This window comes from Delphinus delphis, chromosome 14 (genome assembly GCF_949987515.2).
Source record: "Delphinus delphis chromosome 14, mDelDel1.2, whole genome shotgun sequence".
Taxonomy (NCBI): Eukaryota; Metazoa; Chordata; class Mammalia; order Artiodactyla; family Delphinidae; genus Delphinus; species Delphinus delphis.
In genome coordinates, this window is record NC_082696.1 from 46969898 (window position 1) to 46996501 (window position 26604).

General features: G+C 42.2%; 1 protein-coding gene across 1 annotated transcript in view; it reads left to right on the plus strand.

The window, feature by feature from the left end:
- Positions 1-26604, plus strand: part of LAMA4 (laminin subunit alpha 4) — a 150729-nt gene that overhangs the window by 46074 nt on the left and 78051 nt on the right. Inside the window, exons 4-8 of the mRNA XM_060030432.1 lie at positions 4923-5047; positions 11627-11707; positions 20707-20921; positions 23124-23219; positions 25086-25237. Coding sequence (XP_059886415.1) covers positions 4923-5047; positions 11627-11707; positions 20707-20921; positions 23124-23219; positions 25086-25237 — 669 coding nt within the window. The remainder of the gene's footprint in view (positions 1-4922; positions 5048-11626; positions 11708-20706; positions 20922-23123; positions 23220-25085; positions 25238-26604) is intronic.

Sequence of the window (26604 nt, forward strand, 5' to 3'; positions counted from 1 at the left end):
AGCAATGAAGGTAAAGGATGTTTGCAATCTCAGAGTAAAAGATTTTCAGAGCTAGAAGAAAGCTTATAGACCGTCTCAGCTAGATCCTCGTTTTACAGACAGAGAGACCCAGAAAAGTCGTGTGACTTGCTCCAGGTCAACCAGCTAGAAAAAGGAGGAGCTAGGGAACTCTGTCCCTGCTGCCAGCACTATCCCTGCTGATCTCCCAGAATGTGCATCAGTTGCCTTTTAGGGAATTTCATAACTAAGTCTTTAAAAGAAGGCAGATGACAAGAGTCAGTGTTTGCACTCTGAGCATTTAGAGGTCATAGTGATTTGGAGGCTTTTTGCCCTTGAGGGTAATTGCTCCCTGTGGCTGCCATGGAAGAATTAGTGCCCTGACAAGGAATCCAAAGCATCCATTGAGTCGTAAGGTGACAGAATTGAGAATTGGCTCATTTTTGCAGCTAAATAGGCGCTTCAGGCATGAAGAGTGGTCTAACATCTTACAACAGGCTTGTTTTCTTCTGCACAGATAGGCTTCATCTGTCCAACAAGGACTTGGACAAGTTTGACCCCAGTCTAGAGCTGCCCTGACAGATTGCTTATGGCTTAGATTCCTGGTAGTTGGATAAGGCTCGTGGGTTTTCCCTGGGATGAGAGATTGCCACCAATTTTGAGCTGGCTTTGGGTGCATGTTAATTTCCTTTACTTGCTCCAGATGCTAATTCACCCTTTCCCACTTTTTCCTTCATTTTTCTTTCCAACAAACATTTACTGAAGGTTGACTTAGCACTTGATACAGCATTAAGAACAGTGAGGGAAATATGTTAACATCCTGTTGTCTGCACATCATACTTTATTTTCAGTTTCTCTTCTGTCAGGTGGTCTGAACTAACCTCTTATCAGTAATTCTATTCTGTTAACGTAATTCTAATCAGGACCCAAAGACTGTCCACATCTAATGGCATATCAAATGCCCAAAGAGCATTCAACCATGATAGCTGTGGCCCATATCAGGATTCCTCCCTTTTGTCTGGTGTGTTGTTCTTGATATGAAGCTCAAACTGTTAGTAAAACAGTCTGACACTTTCTAATGCAGTCATTTTATGACTCTTTTGGGAAAGAAGCCTTTTCTCTAACACATTGGAGAAGCAGTATAATATGGGAGTTTCCAGCCTAACCTCTGGAGCCAGATTGCCTGAGTTCAGATCTCACTTTAGAGACACACCTACCTCTGTGTGACACTGGGCAATTTACTTAACCTCCCTGTGTCTCTATTCATTTGTAAAATGGGGAAAAAATAGTAACTTACCTTAGAATTATTGTGAGAATTAAATTAGTTAATCCAGATAAAATGTTTTGAGCAGGACCTCACTATTATTTTGAACCTCAACATAGAACATAGAGACAAAATAACAAACTCAGAGTTAAGTTTCCAGTCACTCCGTCTTGCCTTCCCCAAGATTCCTCCACAGATCCCAGTTTTTAAAAAGTTATCTGTTGGCGGTGGGGGCTCGGGCCGCGGCGACCAGGCCTGCGGAGGCGCCAAGCCCCCAGAGCCTCAGTCCCCGCAGAAGCTGCATGCCCATGCCGGGAGCCCGGAACGAGCGGAAGGGGCCGACCCGCTGCGGCTGCGGTACGGGATTCCGGCGAGCGACGCGGGCCCGGCGCGGGGAGGGCCGGGGGCTCCTCTGCGCTGCTACGCTCCGCCCCCGCGCCCGGCCGTGGGCCCCCTGCAGCCTTTGGCGGCGCTCAGCAATCTCCAGTGGCGCGGCCTTTACCATCCACCAAGTTTGGAGGGATGACAGTGTACACTGCCAACTGGATTAGAAGGGTTCCAGTTCAAGCTACCACCCTTTTCCTATTCCTCCACCCACCTCTGACCTCCGACCTCCAGGGCCTGCTGCTGAATTGGCGTATTTGTTCTGCCAGGCTCCTTCTGTGTGGACCACTCAGCAAGGTATATTCCTAGTACCAATGGTGTGCTGGAGCTGACTCATACCAAATTACAATTGCAATAGCCAATTGTTGAAATTCAGGAATTTTGAAAGCTGGTGATTAAGCCCAGCTACTATTAAAAATTAAATTCTATCTTTGACATAAATCACAGCAAGATCCTTTTTGACCCACCTCCTAGAGAAATGAAAATAAAAACAAAAATAAACAAATGGGACCTAATGAAACTTAAAAGCTTTTGCACAGCAAATGAAACCATAAACAAGACGAAAAGACAACCCTCAGAATGGGAGAAAATATTTGCAAATGAAGCAATTGACAAAGGATTAATCTCCAAAATTTATAAGCAGCTCATGCAGCTCAATATCAAAAAAACAAACAACCCAATCCAAAAATGGGCAGAAGACCTAAATAGACATTTCTCCAAAGAGGATATACAGATTGCCAACAAACACATGAAAGAATGCTCAACATCATTAATCATTAGAGAAATGCAAATCAAAACTACAATGAGATATCATCTCACACCAGTCAAAATGGCCGTCATCAAAAAATCTAGAAACAATATATGCTGGAGAGGGTGTGGAGAAAAGGGAACCCTCTTGCACTGTTGGTGGGAATGTAAATTGATACAGCCACTATGGAGAACAGTATGGATGTTCCTTAAAAAACTAAAAGTAGAACTACCATATGACCCAGCAATCCCACTACTGGGCACATACCCTGAGAAAACCATAATTCAAAAAGAGTCATGTACCAAAATGTTCATAGCAGGGCTTCCCTGGTGGCGCAGTGGTTGAGAGTCCACCTGCCAATGCAGGAGACATGGGTTCGTGCCCTGGTCCGGGAGGATCCCACATGCCGTGGAGCAGCTGGGCCCATGAACCATGGCCGCTGAGCCTGCGCGTCCGGAGCCTGTGCTCCGCAACGGGAGAGACCACAACAGTGAGGGGCCCGCGTACCGCAAAAAAAAAAAAAAGAAAAGAAAAAGAAAAAAAATGTTAATTGCAGCTCTATTTACAATAGCCAGGACATGGAAGCAACCTAAGTGTCCATCAACAGATGAATGGATAAAGAAGATGTGGCACATATATGCAATGGAATATTACTCAGCCATGAAAAGGAACGAAACTGAGTTATTTGTAGTGAGGTGGATGGTCCTAGAGACTGTCATTCAGAGTAAAGTCAGAAAGAGAAGAACAAATACCGTATGCTAACACATATATATGGAATCTAAAAAAAAAGAAAGTGGTCATGAAGAACCTAGGGGCAAGACGGGAATAAAGATGCAGACCTACTAGAGAATGGACTTGAGGATATGGGGAGGAGGAAGGGTAAGCTGGGACAAAGTGAGAGAGTGTAATGGACACATATACAGTACCAAACGTAAAATAGATAGCTAGTGGGAAGCAGCCACATAGCACAGGGAGATCAGCTCAGTGCTTTGTGACAACATAGAGGGGTGGGATAGGGAGGGAGGTGCAAGAAGGAAGACATATGGGGACATAGGTATATGTATAACTGATTCACTTTGTTATAAAGCAGAAACTAACAAAAAAAAAGTTATCTGTTGAAGTTCTCATGCATAGATGTTACTAAGGGAATTGCTCGAACAGGAGGGTGCCTCTTCAATGGCGTTCTAATTCTAACAGTACAATTTTTCACTGAAAAGCCTATTCAAACTTTATACACTCTGGTGAATGTAGATGTCTTCTTTTCATCTTTGAAAGTATCGTAGTGCTACTGGCATTGCCTTGTGCAATCCAGTCATGTCCAGTTGGAGAAAATATCAGTAGACTAGCATCACTGACTCTTCCAGAGGACTAATGAGAAATTAATCCATCAGCTCAACAAACAGCTGCTGAGTACAGACTCCATTCAAGTTGATGGCAGTATAATGCTGAGAGACGCAGTGTGGAGGGAAGCGCTGCTGAAGCTCGGAGCTGATGATAACAGTACAATGAGGGCAATGGAAGGAGAGGATCGGGGAGGGGAGCATCAGGAAGGAATCCTGAAGCTCTCAAGGCCTGGTGCAGATCTTGAATGATAAACAGACATTCTAGGCAGAAGAATCAACTGTTTTGTGCTTTTTATCCAATTATCCCCACCACAAATGGAAAAATCACACAATAAACCTGCTTACTATTTTTTGTATATCATTATCCAAGATATCAGCCCATTAGCAGAAATCTACCTTCTACTCCATTTATGCTTTATTTGGACACATTTTGTTCTTCCAAGCCCATAAATTTTTTTTAATATTTATTTATTTATTTATTTTATTTTTGGCTTATTGGGTCTTCGTTGCTGTACGTGGGCTTTCTCTAGTTGCGGCGAGTGGGGGCTACTCTTCATTGTAGTGCGTGGGCTTCTCATTGCAGTGGCTTCTCTTGTTGTGGAGCACGGGCTCTAAGCACACGGGTTCAGTAGTTGCAGCATATGGGCTCAGTAGTTGTGGCGCACGGGCTTAGCTGCTCTGCGGCATGTGGGATCTTCCCCAACCAGGGAACGAACCTGTGTCCCCTGCATTGGCAGACGGATTCTTAACCACTGGGCCACCAGGGAAGTCCCAAGCCCATAAATTCTTAAAGTGTTCCCCCTGATGCTTACCCAGGCGGATTTGTTTTTTCATTTCATATTTATTCCAAGTCAGTAAACTGATGCTTCTAGGATATCCAGAGTTTGATCATTCTGATTATCATTCTGAATTGAAACGAGTAACTGACGAATAATCCCCTTTTCACACAAACTCTGAAGAGTCCCCAGGCTGCTAGTGCACACGCAGAGGTCATCCCCATTGTCTGCACTTTGTAGCACTGACTGGGGCCAGCGTGGCTCCTTTGTGCTGACCAGGACCATCGCACACCATCTGTTTTGTCAGGCCTGACATCCCCTTTGCTTGAACTACTGCTTGATTGCCAGATTTGCTGTGTATAAAGTTTCTTACTGTGTCCTTGTCAGTTTTCTTATCTTTTGTCTTACAGCACTGCCAACGGAACACAACAGGCGAGCACTGTGAGAAATGTCTAGATGGTTATATCGGAGATGCCATCAGGGGAGCACCCCGCGTCTGCCAGCCGTGCGCCTGCCCCCTGCCTCATGTTGCCAAGTAAGTCTTAAAGAAAGATGGTCTCTTCTACCACTTATCTGCTTCATTTTTCTTTCTTTTTTTTCTCCCTATACAGAGTTCTAAGGTTTTTCCACAGTCAAAATTGAGTATCTCATGTTGCAATGAGACTGGAGAGATATAGGAAAGTTTTCTAGCCTAAATCCACTTTCAGGAAAGCTTAAGCACTGCAGCATAGGTGATGACTGTGTTCCCTAAATATTGGGGGTGGGGTACGGGGCACATCACAAAAGTCAATGAAGCTTCCCAAGTTTTATAATCAAGGCTAGTCTCATCTTTTCTTGGCCATCCCTTGACCTAGAGAGATCACAACTGGTGATGCCAACAGACATTATAATTCGTCATTTTCAGTGGTAGTGTTTCTCCTGGTCCCATAGAGCAGACATTTTCTACATGTGGCGGCTAAGTAGGCTTTCAATCAGAAATAGAGCACAGATAAACAGATGTGCTTTAGACCAGTCAGCTCGTAGAAGATATCTGAGAAAATGAATTTTCACTTCTGGCTATGTTTCCTGAGTGAGAAGTTAAAGACAATACACGTGCATCTTAAGGGAAATAATAGGATTCTTTTCAGGCACATATATGTATAAATCCAGTAGTTAGGTCATGACTAGCCATTTTATTGGCTTAAAAATGTAGAATGTAGAATTAAAATGATGTAGTGGTGTTTGGTTTTACAAGTATTCAACCGGTTCTCCAATTCTCTGACACCAGCTGGTGTCCTACAATCTAATCAAATCTGACACTAACCACTAGAGTTAGTGCAGACCCCATTGGTTAAGGGCTCAGTCCCACTTTGAAAGCCAGCCACAAGTTGGGGTCCCAGGCTACTCACTTTTCTGCCCAGCTAAGTACAAATTCAGGGGTCCCTTCAATGCCTCTCCAAGTTTGATAATTCTCTACAATGACTCACAGAACTCAGGAAAGCACTGTACTTACAAATACAGTTTTATTACAAAGGATACAACTCAGGACCAGCCAAATGTAAGAGACACAGGGACATGGTATGGACAGGGAGATGGGAGGGAGCAGAGCCTCTGTGCACTTGCTCACCAGGCGCACCACCCCTCAGCAAATCTGTGTGTTCACCAACCCAGAAGCTCCCCAAACCTTGTTGTTCCGAGCTTTATCAAAGTTTCATTATAGTCATGATTGAATTATTGGTGATTGAACTCAATCTTTAGCCCCTCTCCCCTTCCCTGAGGTGGAGGAAGGGATGGGGTTGAAAATTCCAACGCTACTACAGGAACCCTACTACAGGAACCCTACTACAGTAGTAGGTTCCTCCCGCAGACCAGCCCACATCCTGAAGCTACTGAGGGACCCATCGAGTCACCTCATTAACATAAACTCAAAGACCGTTGGGACTTCCCTGGTGGTCCAGTGGTTAAGAATCCTCGCTTCCACTGCAGGGGGCATGGTTCGATCACTGGTGAAAAAAAAGCCTTAAAAAAAAAAAGATACAATTGAAAAATAGAAAGGGACTCATTATGAATAACAAAAGACAGTCATGTCACTAAGAAATTCCATGGATTTTAGGAGTTTGGTACCAGGAACCAAGACAAAAATCAAATATATATTTTTTATTATCCCACAAGTGGAAAAAGTAAAAAACTACGTTCATATCTCTGCGTTGGCACATTATAGCTGTGTTATTTTAGACAAAGTCCCTTCTCTCTATGTCTCACTTTCCATGAGATTTCAGGTCAGGGAAACTAGATTCAGATGTTAGCTTCATTTGTTGATTTGTTTAACCTGCTCTGGATCTCAGTTTTTCCCTTAGTAAATAAAAGTTTGTGTAAGGATCTGCCTCACAAAGTTGGATTAGGATAGCACGTGTGGAGCACTTGGGTTGGTGCCTCACACATAGAAAGGTGTATGTAGATGTTGGCTTTACTGAACACATACTTTATATTTTTTCTAACACATTTTGCATACTCTATGTCAGGCACTCTTCTAAGTGTTTGGATGTAATATTTGCTTGATAGTTGTAGTAAAAATTAAATAATGCATATAAAATAATTTTTAAAAGGCCTGAATGCCACACACACACACACACACACACACACACACACACACACTTTTTTTTTCTTTTCTATTATGGTTTAATACAGGATATTGAATACAGTTCCCTGTGCTATACAATAGGAACTGTTTATCCATTCTGTATATAACAGTTTTTATCTGCTAATCCCAAACTCCCAATCCATCCCTCCCTCCCGCTTTGGCAGCCACAAGTCTGTTCTCTATGTCTATGAGTCTGTTTCTGTTTCATAGATAAGTTCATTTGTGTCATATTTTAGATTCCACATATAAGTGATATCATCACACATACTTTCTTATAAAGAGAAAAAAGATGACAACCAAATTTCCCCCTAATGTTTTTTCCCTTTATTGAACACCAGTACCACCTAACATTTCACCTAATAGCTTGTGATTTGTTCAAATCCTCTGATGAGTCTGACAGTCTGTGAAGAAGTCAGATGTTTTACAGCCCCATCTTTCTTTAGAAACCATTAAACTGTCTCAGCCTTTGCTTTGTGATTTTTCATGTCCAATGGTATTAATAATGTGTGCAAAATGGATGGTACTGAAAGTGAGAGTGGAAAAAAACATTGTGTTCTATTATTTTCATTCAAGTGTGTCCTGATTTATGAGCTCCCTTTGCCTCATCTAGGTATATTCTTTAATTGTTCATTAATATTCTGCTCTAACATAGAGAATGGACTTGAGGACATGGGGAGGGGGGAAGGGTAAGCTGGGATGAAGTGAGAGAGTAGCATTTATATATATACACTACCAAGCGTAAAATGGGAAGCAGCTGCATAGCATAGCACAGGGAGATCAGCTCGGTGCTTTGTGACCACCTAGAGGGGTGGGATAGGGAGGGTGGGAGGGAGATGCAAGAGGGAAGAGATATGGGGATATATGTATATGTATAGCTGATTCACTTTGTTATAAAGCAGAAACTAACACACCATTGTAAAGCAATTATACTCCAATAAAGATGTTAAAAAATATATACATTCTGCTCTAAAACGTGAGTCTTAACCATATGTGATGAGGTGTTTAGCATGCTGCTCCCTTACCATGGTATAGTTATTTTGTTAAATATATTAACCTCCAACTTTCTAATAACAGGTTTCACTCATTCTTCCATATAAACAAAGATGTTATATAGCACCATCTGCTCAAAGCAGCTTTATAAGCTTAGAGCTGCAGTTTCTTTAGAAACTACCAGATGAATTAGAAAGGTAATCCCAAATTCTTCATTGTATTGTCCGACTTTTGTACTTTTTGCACCATTCATATGACAAGACTTCCTTATCTAAATTATAGGACATTAATGTCTTGAGACATAAGTCTTCTGGAGCCTCATTCCTATGGGCTGAGAAGTCTTGTCTACATAAAATCAACAAATATTAATCAAGCACTTATTATGTGCCAATCATGTACTGGTTGTTGGTCACAGTTGTGAATAAAACAGTTAAAAACTCCTGCCTTCATTAAAATGGATGAAATTACAGAAATATTTTGAAGCTTCTAAAGCAAATGACTTTCTTACCTTTGAGCCAGATTATCCAGTATCTTAGTTCATCAAGAAGCTCTTCTGAAGACTGTTAACTCTTTCAGATAAAAGAAGCAGAAACTTGCCAATCAGGTAATGAGCTTCTTGTCTGGAAAGAGGAAACATAGGTAGTTTCCATAGGCAACAAGAATCACCATTTCCACCCATGTTCTTTCTCTGCTTGTGTGAGTGGATCCAGGTTCAAAAGAGCAATTGAGGGACTTAGGGAACAGGCTGTGCAGTTAAGTACACATTCACAGATGTAAAAGCTGAAGTCTCTAGAGCAGTGGTCCCCAAACTTTTTGGCACCAGGGACTGCTTTCATGGAGGACAATTCTTCCATGGAAGGGGCTGGGGGGGGAGATGGTTCAGGCGGTAACGCCAGCGATGGGGGAGCGGCAGATGAAGCTCTGCTTGCTTGCCCCCTGCTCACCTCCTGCTGTGCGGTCCAGTTCCTAACAGGCCTCGCCCGGTACCGGTCCTCGGCCTGGGGGTTGGGGACTCCTGCTCTAGAGGACAGACTTGAGGTGGAAAAACCTGCTGAAGATTAACACAAAAGCAAAAATATATGACCTATAAGTAAAGAACATTAAGTGGGAGTGTGGAGGAATTGGGAAGGGTGGAAGAGACCTGCTTTCTCTGTAGTGGCAATAGTTCTACTTCCTGAAATCCCTTGGGGGAGAGAACTGGATACAGAAAGCGGGGGTGGGGTGGGGTGGGGTGGGGGGATAGTGTGTGATCATAGAACAGGACAGATTTGCCTGGATCCTATAAAGTGCTAGTCTTTGATCTGGCCTTATTATTGACTGAGTTAACTAATCTCAAATACTAATCAAATATCATAAAAAATCAGACTCCCCACTGCCTCTTTCAGCTTTTCTTAAAATTCATATTTCTACTTTCTATAAAAAATCAAAGTGCCAGGACTTTTATTTGAGATTTCAGAAAGGCACCAAGCGTGGAATCTGAATTACACTTTGAAAGATATGCAAGTTGAGCCTACAGACCCAGGATTTGGATCTCCAGATATTACAATAGCCACATCAGAAGGCAAGGAAGTGATGCTTGAGGGAGTTTTGCAAACAAAGAGTGCTGAGTCTATTTTCCTTTAAGTTCCCTGAGGGTTTTCCAAGAACAAAAGACTCCCTTCCACTTGGAGAGAGCACCATGGTTATTAGTGTGGGCTGAGGAAGGTGCAGTGTTTTCATTTCCCTAGCCCAAAACAGACTTTAGCCTAAGCAAAATATAAACAATTAATGCTGATGGAAAACGGAAAAGGAACCCTCAGTGGCTCTACTACCTCTGAGTCTCCCTCCACCAAGACCAGTAGTCACACAGCTATTCCCAGGGACCATTTGCACAGAGCTCATTTATTTATTTTAGGGTTGGCCAGACATCCTCCATGTCTACTAATAATTGCTCCAAACAAGGAAAACGTCATCTGTTTGAAACTGTAGGACATGAGCTCAAAGCAGACAACTCCAGGCAGATATTTCATTCCTTCAAGCCATGGGTGGGCTGCTGGGTGGAACATCTTCAAAGAAACATGCATGTGGGTTTGTTCATGTTCTGGGCACTTAACTGATACTGTTTCTTTAAGTAGGCTGAGGAATAAGAACAAGCAAAATAAAGGGTAAATGCCAAAGAAATGTAATTCATTGGAATGTTTTTAACCAGACTATTAGAGAAAATAAATTGTATGTACTGCCTTTCACTGAGAAGCACATTTGTTTTCTGACTGACTTTATAAATATTTTCACACAAAGCAAGCACATCCATTTGCTTTCCTCCAAAGGTGGTTAGGTCTTTGCTGATACATGCAGGAACGTGAGAACAGCAGGCCACACTCTGTGGATTGTACAGTACCTAAGCCAAAACTAGTTTAAAAGTCTTAAAACTTTTGTACACCCCCCTCATGGGGATGGATCCATGTGTCAGTGTAGGTAGAATTTTCAAAACATATGGAGAACAATATTCCATTTCCCTTGCCTTCATAATTAAGATAGTTATTTATTCTGCTGAAACAATATATTTATTTGTTTTCTGTCCTGTGTCCTAATTTTTATTATCAAAAAAAAAGAAGAATCACGAGAGTGGGTTTCATGAACCAGAATCCTTTTAACTATGGGTCCTGTTTCTTGCTTGAGTACTTGCTTTATGACTTTGATCAGCTGAGCCATCCCTGCACCCTTTATTCCCAATCTTTAAGGTACACATGAAAGAAATTAAGGTTTTGTGGTGATTATAAAGCATAGTTTAGAATTGGTTCATGACCTTGAAGAGTGAAAGAGAGCTAGTGCAGAAAAAAAGGGGTAAACTTTCAAGTGAATACACAGAAAGTGGTAGGAATAAGAGAAAATTCTCATAGAAATCTAAAATCACAGGTAAAATTTACTTATTTTACTCTAGCTTTAGGATATGTGTTTTACATTTGCATTAAAAAATATATACATATATATTTATACACACACACATACACATATACCTGATGTTCTGGAAATTCCCACTGTTTCAAGTAAAAATAATAAAGTGCCTCTATGGAAAAATAAATGAGGTAGACATGGGAAATGGTGTCACCAGTGGTGTGTCACTTTCTGTCTGAGCCTGATAGTCTGAGCTCTCCTGAAAGGAGGAAGATTTAATTTAACTGAAGCAAATGATTGCACCCATTTGAACTTGAGGGGACCAAGGTAGAGACGATCTAATCAAAATCAAAAGTTAAGGGCTTCCCTGGTGGCACAGTGGTTGAGAGTCTGCCTGCCGATGCAGGGAACACGGGTTCGTGCCCCAATCCGGGAGGATCCCACATGCCACGAAGCGGCTGGGACCGTGAGCCATGGCCTCTGAGCCTGCGCGTCCGGAGCCTGTGCTCCGCAAGGGTAGAGGCCACAACAGTGAGCGGCCCGCATACCGCAAAAAAAAAAAAAAAAATGTTAAGACAGTCTCTTCAGTGATGTATGGAATTGACTTCTAATATTCTCTTTCAATTCCAGTTTTGCAGAATCCTGCTATAGGAAAAATGGAGCTGTTCGGTGTATTTGTAAAGAAAACTATGCTGGACCTAACTGTGAAAGGTAGGCTACTGAAAGTCACCATGTGCTATGGGGGTCAAAGGAAACTTCCTGTTTCTTACACTCATCAGCTCTGCCATGCTCTCGTTCAGTAGGTCTTAAGAAGAGGGAGTGGGAGATAGCATTTCAGAACCCCTTTGGGGAGCGTTCCCAAATCCCATGCCTCATATACAGCTATGAGAATGCTCCCTAGGCGTCCAGGGCTACATCTCAGGATAAATGGGTAAGGAAAGAGGAAAAATGAGTATGCGTATTTTGAAGAGATTCTCTAGATGCTTTTGGTAACAGTCCTCTCTCTCTCTCTCTCTCTCTCTCTCTCTCTCACTGAGAACCAGTAGTACAATTAATGTCCAAAAGAGAGAGAGAAAGAGAGAAAGTCTTCTTCAGTGATTCCTTTTTTATCAACTGGTCAGTTATTAGAGTGATACATTGAAAAAAAGCACAAACCTATTATTTAACCTATTATTTATACCATCTCCTCTCCTGAAAAGTAAACTAATTCCATGAGTTTGGATTTTCTGAATCCCTTTTTGGTATTTACACCTAACACTCTTTTTTAAGTTGCTTTGGGCTTTGCTCAAACAAGAATGGCCTTGGCAAGCAAGGGTGCAAGACTCCTACTGAATGATTCCTGGCAAGACGTTTCCCATCCTCCCTCAGCTGCTCACAGCTTTCTAAGATAAAAGTGCTTTCACTGTAAGAGTCTCACAGAGAGGCCTTCTTATTTTTAACATAAATGCCATTAATATCCTCCCCACTGTGTTTAGGCAGTGAAATGATGTGTGGTGTCCTCAAGACAGGGAGGGAAGGGGCAGAAGGGACCGGTCAGACATACAGTCCCACATCCCCACATCTGCAGCGCGCTCACTTCACCACAGCATGCTGCTTACTGCCCTGGGTGGAGCTCACAGATTCAGCCTGGGGCTCAAAAGGTAAACCTTAAATACCATCTCATTTCCGAGGAAAACACCCTCCATCTCTAAAAGTGTAGCTCTGGAACTCTTTTTAAAAAGCCACAGTGTCTATGGTACATAGAAAAATCTCTGTATTTTGAGGGCATTGTTATTGTGATTATTAAATTTGCAAAATGTGGATAATTCTTTTGCTAAAGAGCTGTGGGATTTTCTCCTTTTACTGTAAGAGAAGAGGGAAGTGAAAGGTGAGGGACCATATGAATGTCATCCTTTAAGAGGGACTTCTAGAGATGGTCAGGTGACCCTCGGCTGATTAATGTTGGTGACACGCTTTTCCTATATTTCCTTATTTGGGGACCCAGGAACATAAGCCACCTGATTTACTCATTATCTGGCTCAGTGGGGGTGAGAGGATTGTTCATCAGCCAGGGATGGAGATTTTTCTCCTCAGTGTCTGAGGTTTAAGTCAGTTTAGTCAGATAAGGATTGAGCAATATTACCAGCTAATGGGTGTTGTATGGCTCCTGAAGGGGGAATTAATGGCCTTAAATAGAGTCCTGCTGACCCAATGCAAGTTCCTCCAGAAGTGAGTAATCTCAGCCCTAAGGGCTCAGTCCTACAAAATCACACAGGGGTGCGGATTAGGGTTCTGTCAGTGACAGTGGGGGGCCTGGCACAGGACATCATGCCCACCTCACATGTGGCATTGTAGATGATAAATCCCCTGGCCCACATCAGAGGTTCCTGGAACCTGCCATTAATCAGCAAGGCTCAGTCAAATCTGCTGCTTAGCCTGGACCTGGATTGATAGGATGGAGGAGAGAGCACTAGTTTGGGAAGTGGAAGTACCGTGTTGAGATGTAGCATCAGCCTGGGTGGCTGTCTCTCAGCTGTAGCCCTTTATGATCTCCTGGGCAAGTTATTTGATCTCTAAGTGGCTATTTCCACATCTCCAGAAAGGAAAAAATGAAAATACCCACCTCATAGGACTGTTGTGAGTAATACTGTGAAGTTTTTAGTATGGCACCTGGCACTTAATAAATGCTCAATAAAAATTAACTGGTGGGCTTCCCTGGTGGCGCAGAGGTTGAGAGTCCGCCTGCCGATGCAGGGGATGCGGGTTCGTGCCCCGGTCCGGGAAGACCCCACATGACGCGGAGTGGCTGGGCCCGTGAGCCATGGCCGCTGAGCTTGCACGTCTGGAGCCTGTGCTCCACAGCGGGAGAGGCCGCAATGGTGAGAGGCCCGCATACTGCAAAAAAAAAAAAAAAAAAAAAAAATTGGTAACAGTATGAGTCATTGTGCCTATTGTCCTGTTGCCATTGCTGGCATAATGTGTGCTTGGGACAAGCTGGCTCATTTCCCTGGATCTCAGTTTCCTTAGCTAGAAATAGTGCTCTTTATTGATGTCCTTTATTGATGTCCTCTCTCAGCCTCATAACTACCCTGAGAGGAGGTCGTATTTTGCATATGAGGAAACTGTGACTTATCTAAAGTCACATCACTGCTAAGTGGGGGAACCAGGACTTGGAAAGTTTGGCTTAAAATCTGGATTCTTCTCCCATTCTGCTTTTCCCGAATGTCTTCTAAGAGTCTCCTATTTTGAACATTGACAATTAATGAATTAGATGAACTTCTGATATAGAGGAGAAAAATGGTTACTCTGTTAAGTAGATTCCCTTTGACAGGAGGCTGCATTTACAAAGGTGCTGGAAATAAGCATCCCTTCTCAGGCCTTTCATCTGCATTGGGGGAGGATCACTTTGAGCAACTTTCATTTCTCCTTCTCTTTCCCATCCACCCTTCCTCTCACCCTGTTCTTTTAAAAAGAATCCACTGAGGTCTTTTACATCAAAAATTGACCTGACAATACAGGTAACTCTTTTTCAAAATAGAAATGACCACACAAACAGATCAGTGGGAAGAGTTAGGGATGCAATACATCTAAGACATGTTCTCTTGTCCTCAATGAAGTCAAGGCTAGGGGAGGAGACAAACCTGAAAACCATTCATTGCAAGACAGAAAAAATGAAAAGCTAAAGAGAGGGCAAGCAGAGGCTCTTCAAAAGCGTAGTGAAAGGAGTGGTTTCCTTCCCACAGCGGTGCTGGATCATCCCACAGGAGGTGGCCTTAACTGCTTTTGATTTGTTTGACTCTGGGACTGAGAGGGGGTTCTGTTTTGAGTTTACTCATCAAGTTGTTAAATTGTCCCAATTAAACTTCATCTAATATGTTTTCAATGAATTTGTAAACTCAGATCTCTCCACAAGATCTTTCCAAAATATGCAGCTGATTTGCATGGATATCTATCTCATTAGTTCAAACAAGAACACTCTGGGTGTTTCTGTACCTAAAGATCATTTAATCGGGGTGATTTTCAAGTCTGACTGTGTGTAAGTATCTCCTGGAAACCTTTGGATTCCCTAGCCCTCCCTCACCCGCTCCATGCCCCACTGAAAAGAGACCTCTCGGGTGAGGCCTGGGGACCCATATTTTGATTCCCCGTTGGGTTCTCACACCAGTCCTCTCACTGACTTGTGAACTACTGCTCTATTTCAACTTTTAATACCATACCCGCAAAATACAAAACAGTGATTCTCAAACTGGGGCTCAAGAGCCACTGACTGGTGTCCTTGGAAATATTCGTGGAGGTTCATGGGTTCTCAGTGACACAAAAGTGTTTCATTTCAGTGATAATCTTGAAAAAAAAGTTCATTGAAACATGTTCTGGACTTTCTGAAGTACCATTTTATAATAAAGAGGGATCTATCTGCCTCAGAGCTGAGGAGAAAATAATGGCTGATGGTGTGTCAGTGAGACATTACAGACAACTGGAGGCCGAATGACATGACAGTGAGGCACACAGAGTCATGACATAGCACAGGGCAGGTCATGCATGCTGAACTCAAACAATCCTCTACCACATCACATTACAAGTAACCATTCAGTTGCAACGACATCATCCGTTGCCCTGAATTAATAGTGTTCATTTGAATTCGATCCATTTTATAGTTTTGTTTTATTTGGAAAATTTATCTTGGTTTTTCAAGATGTATACAAGTCATAGACATAAGGAGTTACTACTTAGTTTTATGTTTGAAATATTTAAAGGTAATTTAAATGAACACTGGAAGAGATATTCTGTATGAATGTTTTTCTTTTCACAAGGATCCATACTATATACAATTTTGAGCAACACTGGTCTAAACATAAGACACGAGCCTCTTCTAGTACTGTGCAGAGCAACTCAAAGCACGCTTGTCTTCCCAGTAAGGTCCATGTTACTTAGCCTGCTCTGGGCCCTGCCTGTCTCTTCCCAAAGTCCTTTCTCACCTCACAATTTAAACTCCCCATGCTGGACCTGCTGCTCTTAAAGTCCACCAGGTCAACTGTAGAGCTTACCACATTTTATTACATTTAGATGATGATCATGATGATGATGATAAAAATAATAACTAACATTTATTGAGTGCTTACTCTATGCCAGGCACTGTTGTAAGCAGTTCACTTGCAATGATACATTTAAACTTCAAAATAAAATCCTATGAGATACCATTTTCATCCTTATTTACAGAGAAAGAAAGTGAGACACAGAGACGTTAAGCCACTTGTTCAAAATCGAACAATTTTTTAAAATCTCATTGAAATATGAGCTTCTCAGCAGAAGTAGCATCTTATTTATTTCTCTATCCATTCTTCCTCCGTTGCAGTGTCTAAAACATTGTAGGCACTGAGTTATATTTGCTTCTATAATACTTTTTTAAAACTTTTTTTTACTAAAAAAACCCCAGAATTTTTAATGTTCCTTTAAGAAAGCACGATGTAGTGACAAGAGTCAGTCATTTCTTGCCCCATTTGATCCCCCACTTCCCACCCCATGCCTGGAAAATCAAAGACCCAGAATTGAATAGAGGTTGCAAATGAAAGTCATCTTCTGATGCAAATAATTATAAAATGCACAACCGAATGGACAGGCGTTTTGAATTCTTATTCTCATTCCAGAATGACCTACCCTCTGCTCCTAAGTAGTACATTTTAAAGATGACGGACCTGAGACTAAGAGCTATGAAGAGACTTAATCTAAGGTCACATAATTGACCCTCAATGTTCAACACAAAGTTTTCAGTTAATAAACATATATGATGTCAATGCCTTAGTATTCCACATTGTCTCTTGCGGCAGCTTTAACAGTGTACCTTTATCCATTCAATTCTGCAGGGGATTGAGAGACATGCTAAAACCGTATGAGGTTTTATCATGTGGATCTTACTGCTTAAGGATCAGGAAAGAAGAATGGGGCAAATTAAAGCAAATTCAGGGAGACCTGAAAATCCTAACAGGAAAGGCCGAACATAGTATCATCAGGGACGATGATGACAGTGATAATGATTTTGATGATGACCTTGATGTTAGAAAACAATAACAAAGAGGAGGAAGAAGAAGAAGAAGCTAACATTTATTGAGGCTTATATTATGATTCAGGGCTTTAGCCTGATTCTTTCTGCAGACGTCAAGTTTTTCAAACTTAAGGTATCAGCCCTGTTATCTGTATAGAATTCTTATTACTCCCTACTCTCTGCCCTGCCCCATTTCTGGATTCTGGCTCTGTGACCTGGAATGCGTTACTTATATTTTCCTAGCCTTAGCTCCCAGTCATTCGTAGAGAAGTAGAGAGCATTTATATGGCATCTACTATGTAACAGGTGCTTTTTTTTTTCTTCATTTAATTTAACCCAGATGACAGCTACAGAGTGACATCCCCCGCCAGAAAAGCTTCTATGCCACCTGGGCTGGGAATTTTGGCACCTTTGATAAAGGCATTCAGTAAGAGGTATATGGCCTTGGGAAGAGAAGAAAAGGAGAAGGAGCAGAGGAGAGGGAAAGCACTACAAAAATTCCCAAAATATTAGTTCTTGGTCAAAAGCATTTTTTTCCAAAAAACGTATCTTTTTGTTTTCCATTTTTCCCAAATGATATGATCACTGACTGAAATGACAAAGTTTGTATGTCACAGTTCTTTCATTTACACTGTAATTTTATCAGCTCTATTTTCTCCAAGTGAATCAAGTCATTAATAAAGCTAGAAACAAGATTATGGAAGAAAATAAAAGTGCACCAGTACTGGGTACCTGGGCTCCAATGCTGACTCTAAATCCGACTCCTTGTCCTTTTGTATCCTTTGTATCCTTTGTAATTTGCTCTTCGAGGACAGGAATTAGGTGTATTAATAGATAGCATTTAATTACTCAACTGTTAGATCATTAATGGACTTATTAGTTAACTCATTAACGCCAGATTTGTGGAGTGGAAAGAGCATAAGCTTGGAGTCCCATACGATGCTTGAGCCCTGAAGCAGTGAACCAATTGTCCAGCTTCTCCACGCTGTAGTTTCCTCATCTATAAAGTCAGGGTTAGAGGGTGCCATGAGTACAAAACCTTCGTGTGCTCATTCTATAAAATCTGTAGGGTTGAAGTTGGGACTGTGACTTCAGAATTGCCTCTGAGCCTACCACCAAAAGATATTCTTGAAATTCAAAGTAACTCAAAGTAGGTTTCCACTGTGGTTGAGATTCTGACTAGTAGAAGACCAGGGGACCACCTATGGAGATCAAATACAGTGGAATTAAACAGAGAAAAGGAAGCAACTGGCATCTGGCTTCTGTGAGCTTGGACAAGTCCGTTCACTCCCAGACCTCAGGCTTCGCAGCTGCACACTGAAGTGGCAGATCTGAGTCCCATTTTAGTGAGCCTAAGTATCTAATATTCTGTTTGGTGAACTGTGGCACAGGATAGAAATTCAATCCAGCCATGTGTTCCATAGAGGAATGATTTATGCTGACTTGGGGACAAGAGGGCCTGTGAACCAAAGGTACAAAGACATGAGTATGAATAATAAAATTTATCAAACATTTCCTCAGGGGGATGTCTCTTTGTGGGTTGTGTGGCACTTACATTCATTCTTATCTTTTTCATAGTCCTCGACTTCTAGAGTTTGTGTAATTATGCCTAATTCTTTTCCTGTTCTTTCAGTGCATAGGCTGTGTGTTTTTCCTCTTCCTGTCTCTTTGTGCCTTACACAAAATAGACATGAATTGTCCTTCTGTTGGATGAATTCACTCATTCATTTATAGCAGCAGCAGTGTGGTCCAGGGCAGAGCAAAGGAAAGAGCATCAGGGTCAGAAGGTCTGGGTCTTACGCTGTCACTTCCTAGCATGTGAGCCTGGAAAACCAAAGTAGCCTCTCAGCCTCGGAATGCCAAGCCTGTGTGCCCTACCTCCCAGGTGTCTGTGGTAACTAAATGAATTTACCTGGGTGAAATCATGAGATACGTTGCAAGTGACTGAACATACACCATCATGACAACTACATCAAAAAACTGAGACATAGGAATAAAACCTGGAAAAACATATGCAAAATGTTGAACAGTGATTGTTAAGGTCTTGGGATTACAGATGTGATTTTTTTTTCATTGCTCTATTTTTCAAATCTTCTGAATCATGATTCTTTTACTTTAAATGGAAGCATTTAAAAAGGTGGTGTTCTATTATTGCTGGCTGGGTCTTATTGGTGTCCTTGGAAAGTCTTCTCTTCCTTTCCACTCCCAAGGCATAGGTCCCACCCCAGGCCCTCCCCACCCAACCCTGGTCTCCCATTCCAGCCCCGAGTCCATCCTGAACTCTGATGCCAACACCAGCTTCATTCACCGTCACTTTTATCACTCAGAAACCTTCACTGGCTCTCTTCTTTTTCTTTCTCATCAAAACTAACTCCTGTGCCTGACCTTCAGCCCCATGACAGTGTGACTGCACATTCCTTCCAGCCACTCCCAAAGCATCTTCAGCCCACCTTAGCCAGTCTTCAACACTGATTTAGGTCCATAGCAGAGAGGGGGCCACAGCCAGCCAAAAAGTGTGTAGTTTGCCTCAAAAAGTATTCTTATAAAGTTTGAGCCAACCTTTAAAAACTGAGATTTCACATAAAAATCCGAATTTCAACTTTTTCCTTTAAAAATAAGATCTGACAACATAGATCCTTCATTCCCTCAAGGCTACAGTATAGAAACAGTTGATAGGAGCTGAGAAGCAGCTACCCCCTTAGGTGGGGCCTGTGGGCCCATCACTCAGAGCAGGGCCTCTGCTGGCCGACAGGTTACCTTTTGGAAAAAGTAGAGAAAGGGTCTTTTCCTCTGGTCAGAGGCAGCCCCCCCCCCAGAGTGCATAGCTTGGCAAGGCCAGCAAAGGCTGGAAGTAGTTCACCCTCTGCTCTCCACCGGGGCTGAAGTCTCTCATTAAGGCCAGCTGGCATGACTGTAGGCCTCAGCTCTGCCTCCACAGCAAATACAGTTAGGCACCTGGCCTCTGTAGGCTCATATATCTGAAACATACAGAATAATGGCCATCTGGCCCCAGCTCTGTTTATCTGTGGTACTCCCAGCTCTGCCCTCTGCTTTGTCTCCGCACTGTCTTCCTTCAGTCACAAGATGGCTGCAAGAGCTAAGCGTGCTGCCTGCCTCTTCATTCACCTGCAGAGGGAGAGAAGACCTTCACACAAGCCTCAAACAAGAGCCCTGAGTCCACTCCAGCTGAATCACTCCTGAGCCAAACCATTTCGGCCAGGACAATGCCAGGCACTGGTTGGCTCAGGTTTAGGTTATCAGAACAATTCACTATGGCAAGGTAGAATACATACCAGTGTTTCTCAGTAAAGGTATTACTAACATTTTGTCCAGGACAATTCTTAGCTATGCCCTAGTGGCATATCTCACGGCCAAATGTAGCATATCTAGTACCACCATCGTATGCCAGCTGTGCACCCCAGTCATTGGAGTGACCAGAAATGCCCCCACCCTGGTCATATCCAGACACTCCTGCACCTGAAGGTCTCGCCGAACTGAATGGGCTGCAACACAATGGGGAGGGGTAGTTCCTTAAAAACAAAGTCTGGTCCTATTAGGAAGATGGGAGAGTGGGAATTAATTCTGGGAGAGCAATACACAAATATCCATTACACTTTCTTCTAGGTAGGAAAGAAGCTAAAAAGGAAGAAAACTATGGATGCTAAATTTTTAACATGTGATTCCCCTTCAGATGTGCTCCTGGTTACTATGGAAACCCCTTGCTGATTGGAAGCACCTGTAAGAAATGTGACTGCAGTGGAAATTCAGATCCTAACCTGATCTTTGAAGACTGTGATGAGGTCACTGGCCAGTGTAGGAATTGCTTACGCAACACCACCGGATTCAAGTGTGAACACTGCGCACCTGGCTACTATGGGGATGCCAGGAGAGCCAAGAACTGTGCAGGTATGGTTCTGTGCGTGCTGCAGCAGCTACCCAGCCAGCACATGTGTGATAGGAGCAGGGTCTCTGTCAGTGCTGGATTTAGATGAATTTATCTTGGGGAAATATTGCAATTACCCCCTTGACACTTTTCCAGGGCAATATAGGAATGTGCATCCCATACTTCTAGGGGTAGGTATTTTTATCAAGACTAATGTAGCTTAGCTCATGGGTAGAATGAACCATGAGACACTAACACTAGTGAACTTTTGTCTTATCATCTTTATGTCCTTTCAATTTTGATCAAATAAGTAAATCAGACTTCCATAGATTACCTGTCATTGACCAGAGGACTGAATGAAAGTTTGCATGTTTGACATCAATTTTCTTACTCTGCAAGCTATGTGTCTCTTTTTAGTTACGTTTGGTAAAATCAACATTTCAGTGAAATAGATTAGCAAGCCATAGGTAGTTTAATCATCCCCCTATTTCCTCAAATTATCAGAGTAAATATTTCAGGGATAATATATCTTCCTGGTCAGACTTCAGTTAGACTGAAAGGTACAAATTTTATTCAGGATTTCTCCAATCCATTTGCCTCAGAGAGTGAAGCTGTTCAGAAGAAAAGTTAAATTGCCTTCCTCTAGGACTAAAGGGAGGCTGAGACTGAATATTCCTTCTCTTATGTGACTTTGAGGGGAAGAAGAGTGAGGGAGAGTTATTGTGCTCTTGTGGCATGCTTCAATTGGAGATTCTCTCACTGAAACAGATTTCCACTTGAAGAGATTTTTAAGAAGTGAAGAGTTTGAAACTGAGAAGAAAACAAATATGATCTGCAGAAGCAATACAAGTAAACATGTTTCCAGGAAAGCTATGTGCACAGAAGCGTAACCCCGAGAATAACAGAGTGGAGAGAGGAGCTCTGTGCCCAGTCAGACTAAAGAGAGAGAAAGTGGGCATCAGAAAGAGTGTTGGCAAAATCAAAGACTTAAACATTGACATCCTGATTCTCAAAATATTGACTCATATCAATATGTCAACTCATGTTTAAGTTACAGAGATGCAGATCAGTCTTAGAAAAGAAGCTGATGCTAGAAGCAATAAAGCATGATCTTGCTGAATTGTTTAATAAATCTACATTTTGTGGAACATTAAACAGCCAAAATGTAATAAATGTATGTTACCCTTGAAGCTAATTTTTTATGATTATTCTGTTAAGACAGTTAAGAGGTGGGAGGAAATTCACAATTCCAGCTTATTGCTAGCCTAGATAGCTTAAGAAATCCTTTGTAAATATTAAAAATTAATCTCCACTCCAGAAGCAGCCACATAGCACAGGGAGGTCAGCTCAGTGCTTTGTGACCACCTAGAAGGGTGGAATAGGGAGGGTGGGAGGGAGACGCAAGAGGGAGGAGATATGGGGATATATGTATATGTATAGCTGATTCACTTTGTTATACAGCAGAAACTAACACACCACTGTAAAGCAATTATACTTCGATGAAGATGTTAAAAAAAATTAATCTCCACTCCAAAACTCAGTGGAAAATGAACAGCCTAGTGAGATTGGGGTTTTGTTTTTGGTTTTTTCCAAAAGGCATTCTTGAAAATTATCAGTAGATTAATAATAGGCGCCCAGATCTTCTAAATTTATGTAAATATGGTCCTAATTCTTTCCACGACATTGTTGCTAGCTATCCCACTGATAGCTGTCATTTGGAGGTTTGGAGTCAGTCTTGCCGAGAGTCAAGCACTGTGGGACCCAAGAATCGCTCTTGGGTCGCCTCACTCACACCTGGCAGTAATCAAACCTGGAGCTGGATTAACTGGAGAATTTGACTGTGATGAAAGGATGGCTTTCAGATTCCAGCTGAATGATGGACTCTGTGATCATTTTGTACCTTATGAAACTGACCAGGAGCTCTTTGGACTGAAGCAGTTGCAGAGTCATGTCAGAATCTCAAATAGTTGGGAAAGGAATCCTAGAACATTTAGATTTACTTTTGCCCCAGAGTCACCTTTGAAAATCTCCCTGAGCTGGGGCTTAATTGGGTGAGAGGAATAATCACTAAATCATGTATTCCACACGATCTTAAGAAAGAATATAATTAATCCCCATTGAAGAATTATATACCAATAGCCAGTATTTCTACAAACCACAAAAACATTGCCATACTTTAGGCATTAAGAAATGAATCCCTAATCTCTTGTTTTTGTTTCCCACAGTGTGCAGTTGTGGGGGAGGCCCATGTGACAGCGTAACCGGAGAATGCTTGGAAGAAGGTTCTGAACCCCCTACAGGCATGGACTGCCCAACCATAAGTAAAAATAACAGTACATGATTGACTAACCCCACTTTCTCTAATGTGCTGCAGGTGTAGGATTAAGAAAAGCTATGCAATACTCTCTCTAGAAACTGCCTGAGTCCAACCCTTGGCTTTAACCCTGTCTGTGCCTCAACCAAATGGACCCTAAACAAAAGACATTCAGTCCACTTGATTCCAATGGGCAGAGAGGTGATTTACATTTAAACAGCTCTATTTTAGAAAATTTATTTTATCAAGTCTTTAAGTTCGGCATCTTACTTAGTAGGTAAAGGCTAAGTTGGAAATACAGTTCCCAGTGACTGAGTTCATTTTAGCTCCTTTTTCTATATTATCTCTTCAGGTCCTCAGATAAAGTAATCCACAGACTACGGTTTACAACATTGGGGAAACTGAGATGCCAAGAGATTTAAGTGGCTTTTCTCAAATCACTCTAAATCTGAAGTGGCACAGAAATATAATATTCAGGCCTTGTGAAATGGAGCTGCCTTTTCTTTCCTGCCCCTCTGGTTATTCAAATCATGAGTATTCCTAATGGTGCAAGAACCTGCTGAAACATTTCAAAACAAATGCCCAGACCCGGTCTCAATGACTTCTCAAGCATCCTTCAAGCCCTTAGCCTAGAGAAGTCCATGATTGATTTTTTAGAAGGATTTAAGGAAAGCTTTGCCTTAGAAAACCTTCTATCAAGAAAGTAATATTTGGCTTTAGGTAGAGTGGTTTAAAGACTGCTTTAATATTAGATATCCCTTCCCCCAAACAAAAGTATCTTGGCCGCTCAGTCCCTCTAGGCACAAGAGATTAATATTACTGAAGGTGACATAGGATGGGAGGCACAAGCAGGACAGAGTTTATACACTGACAGCATAGGTGACCCCCTAAGCAAGGTCACTTTAAAGACATCAATGTGCCTGCTTGGCCCTACACATCTTTTCCACCAGCCTGATGTACTGGCTGGGGAGCCATTCCTTTGAGAGAGCATATGAGGAAGTCTGCGTTGAACTTCAAATAACAAATTAACATATTAACAACCATTAACACTTTAGTCTCCATTTATCAGTTCTCTAGAAGAGAGTGCAGTCTGGGGGAAAGAGATTGGGAACAGAAAAGTTTCAAAGGGTGTCCTTTGTGTGTGTGTCACAGGAGGGCGCTGGGTCCTGGGGGTGATGACAGTGGTCAGAGGAACTCAAACGTGAAATGCAGGAAGCAGCGAGAAACTGCCACCTACCTAACCATGTGTGCAGGTTCGTCAGCTATCAGGGAGTGATATTCGCAAACAGTGATGTCCTGCAGACCTGCTTCTGCTGAACCATTCATCCCGACAGGAGCTCGGGCCATGGGGAGGCGCTGAGACATCCCTGGGGTGAGGTGAAGGCATTAGAGCCTGAATAGGCAGTAAGAAAAGCTGCTAGGAGAGGGGGAATACCTGGCACGTTCCATCTTCACTAGCCGGCACCAAGCAGAAGCCCAAAGCCTGACATGGAGAGAGTCATCCCAGATAGCTTTCCTACCACCAAAGAAGAGTGGAGAGAGGGTTCTCCTTTGCCACCCATCTCTCAGATGCCTTGCCCTTTGTGCTTCCTTTCTTTCTCAGCTCAGCCTTTAGTGTTCATGTTAACCTAATTTTCACTTGCATGTGTTTGTTTTTTTGTTACGTTTTAAGTGCTCGATTAACACTTTAGCTCATCTTAGGCCCTACTCTGTTTTGAGTGTAAGGACTAGTTCCTGGCCCAGAACAACTCCTCAGGAAACAAAATTACAAGTAGTATTAACCAAGAAAGTGCATATAATAATCGACTTAAAGCAGCATGCTTCCCAGCTGACCTTTGATTTTGAAGAAATGACATACCCACTTTACCCCCAGGCTGTGATAAGTGCATCTGGGATCTGACTGATGACCTTCGGTTAGCAGCGCTCTCCATTGAAGAAAGCAAATCTGGTCTATTGAGTGTGTCATCTGGTGCCGCTGCTCATAGGCATGTGAATGAAATCAACTCCACCATCTACCTCCTCAAAGTATGCAGGAATGGTATACCTTCTGTGTATTTTCATTCTGGTTTCATAGGGTCACTCCTGGTAATTCCTGTCCATTTTGGTATGAGTCCAGTGGTTATATTACAGATTGTTAGACCTAGGAAATTATGAAAAGTTGATTACAGTCATGAACTCCAGCCTAAACCAAGAGCTGTCATCTATTAAAAAGGTTAATATGGAAAATGAAATGACTAAAAAACTAGTATCTATGTACAAAGCTATTGATGGAGGAGAAACACTCTTATTTCAGTGGAGCTGTACATTGGTTATTCAAGTCAACACTGCAGACATACCATTACCTTAGCTTCAGTTTGCTGTGTTTTCAGGAGTTTCTCTAAAAACTAACACACACACTCTCATTCTCTCTTTCCTCCTTCTTCCCTCCCTCTCTCTCCTGCCCTTACGTTTCCTTCTCACTGACACACATTCTTTCTCATCTCACACACACACTCAAATACACAGGCACACTCACATGCTCTGTTTCTCTGCTTAGATCTAGTGGTTAACATCTAATAAGCAAGTGAAAGGCAGGCAATAGTCAAAAACCATAACAGTGCTTGTATATCTAAGCTTTAAGAGGTGTTTTTTCCCCCTTTAAATCATGGGCTTCAAGGCTTCCCTGGTGGCACAGTGGTTGAGAGTCCGCCTGCCGATGCAGGGGACACGGGTTCGTGCCCTGGTCTGGGAAGATCCCACGTGCCGCAGAGCGGCTGGGCCTGTGAGCCATGACCACTGAGCCTGCGCGTCCGGAGCCTGTGCTCCGCAACAGGAGAGGCCACAACAGCGAGTGGCCCGCAAATCATGGGCTTCAATCACAACCAACGGATATTTTTTAAAACAATAATGATTTGCTGAAAGGATAATAGAATTAATACCAGCATACTTTTTTACTTTGTTAGTCAGTTTAGCATAATGGTTTAAGAGCAGAAACTTTGACACCAGAATGCTTGGATTCAAATCCCAGCTCTGACACTTAGTAGCTATGTGACCTTGGGTAACTTATTTAACCTCTTTATTTTTCAGTTACCTCATCTGGAATTGAGGATAATCATTACACCCACCTCATGGGTTGTTGAGGGAATTCAGTGAGTTGTTATATGCAGAGCAGTTAGAACAGTACCTAACATAGAAAGTGCTCATTACTCTGCTTTTTGGAGGTGCAAATGATATCCACAGCAATTGCCCAAATGTGCAAAGTGTAAAACAAAACAAAAATCACAAAATTGTAAACCTGGATGGTCTGGATGGAATCTTAGTAAGTACTCTATTCCCAATTTAGGAATTGTTCTTAACCAGACTCATCTGTTTGGACACATGAAGGCACTGATTCTCAGAGGAGTTACCCAGAC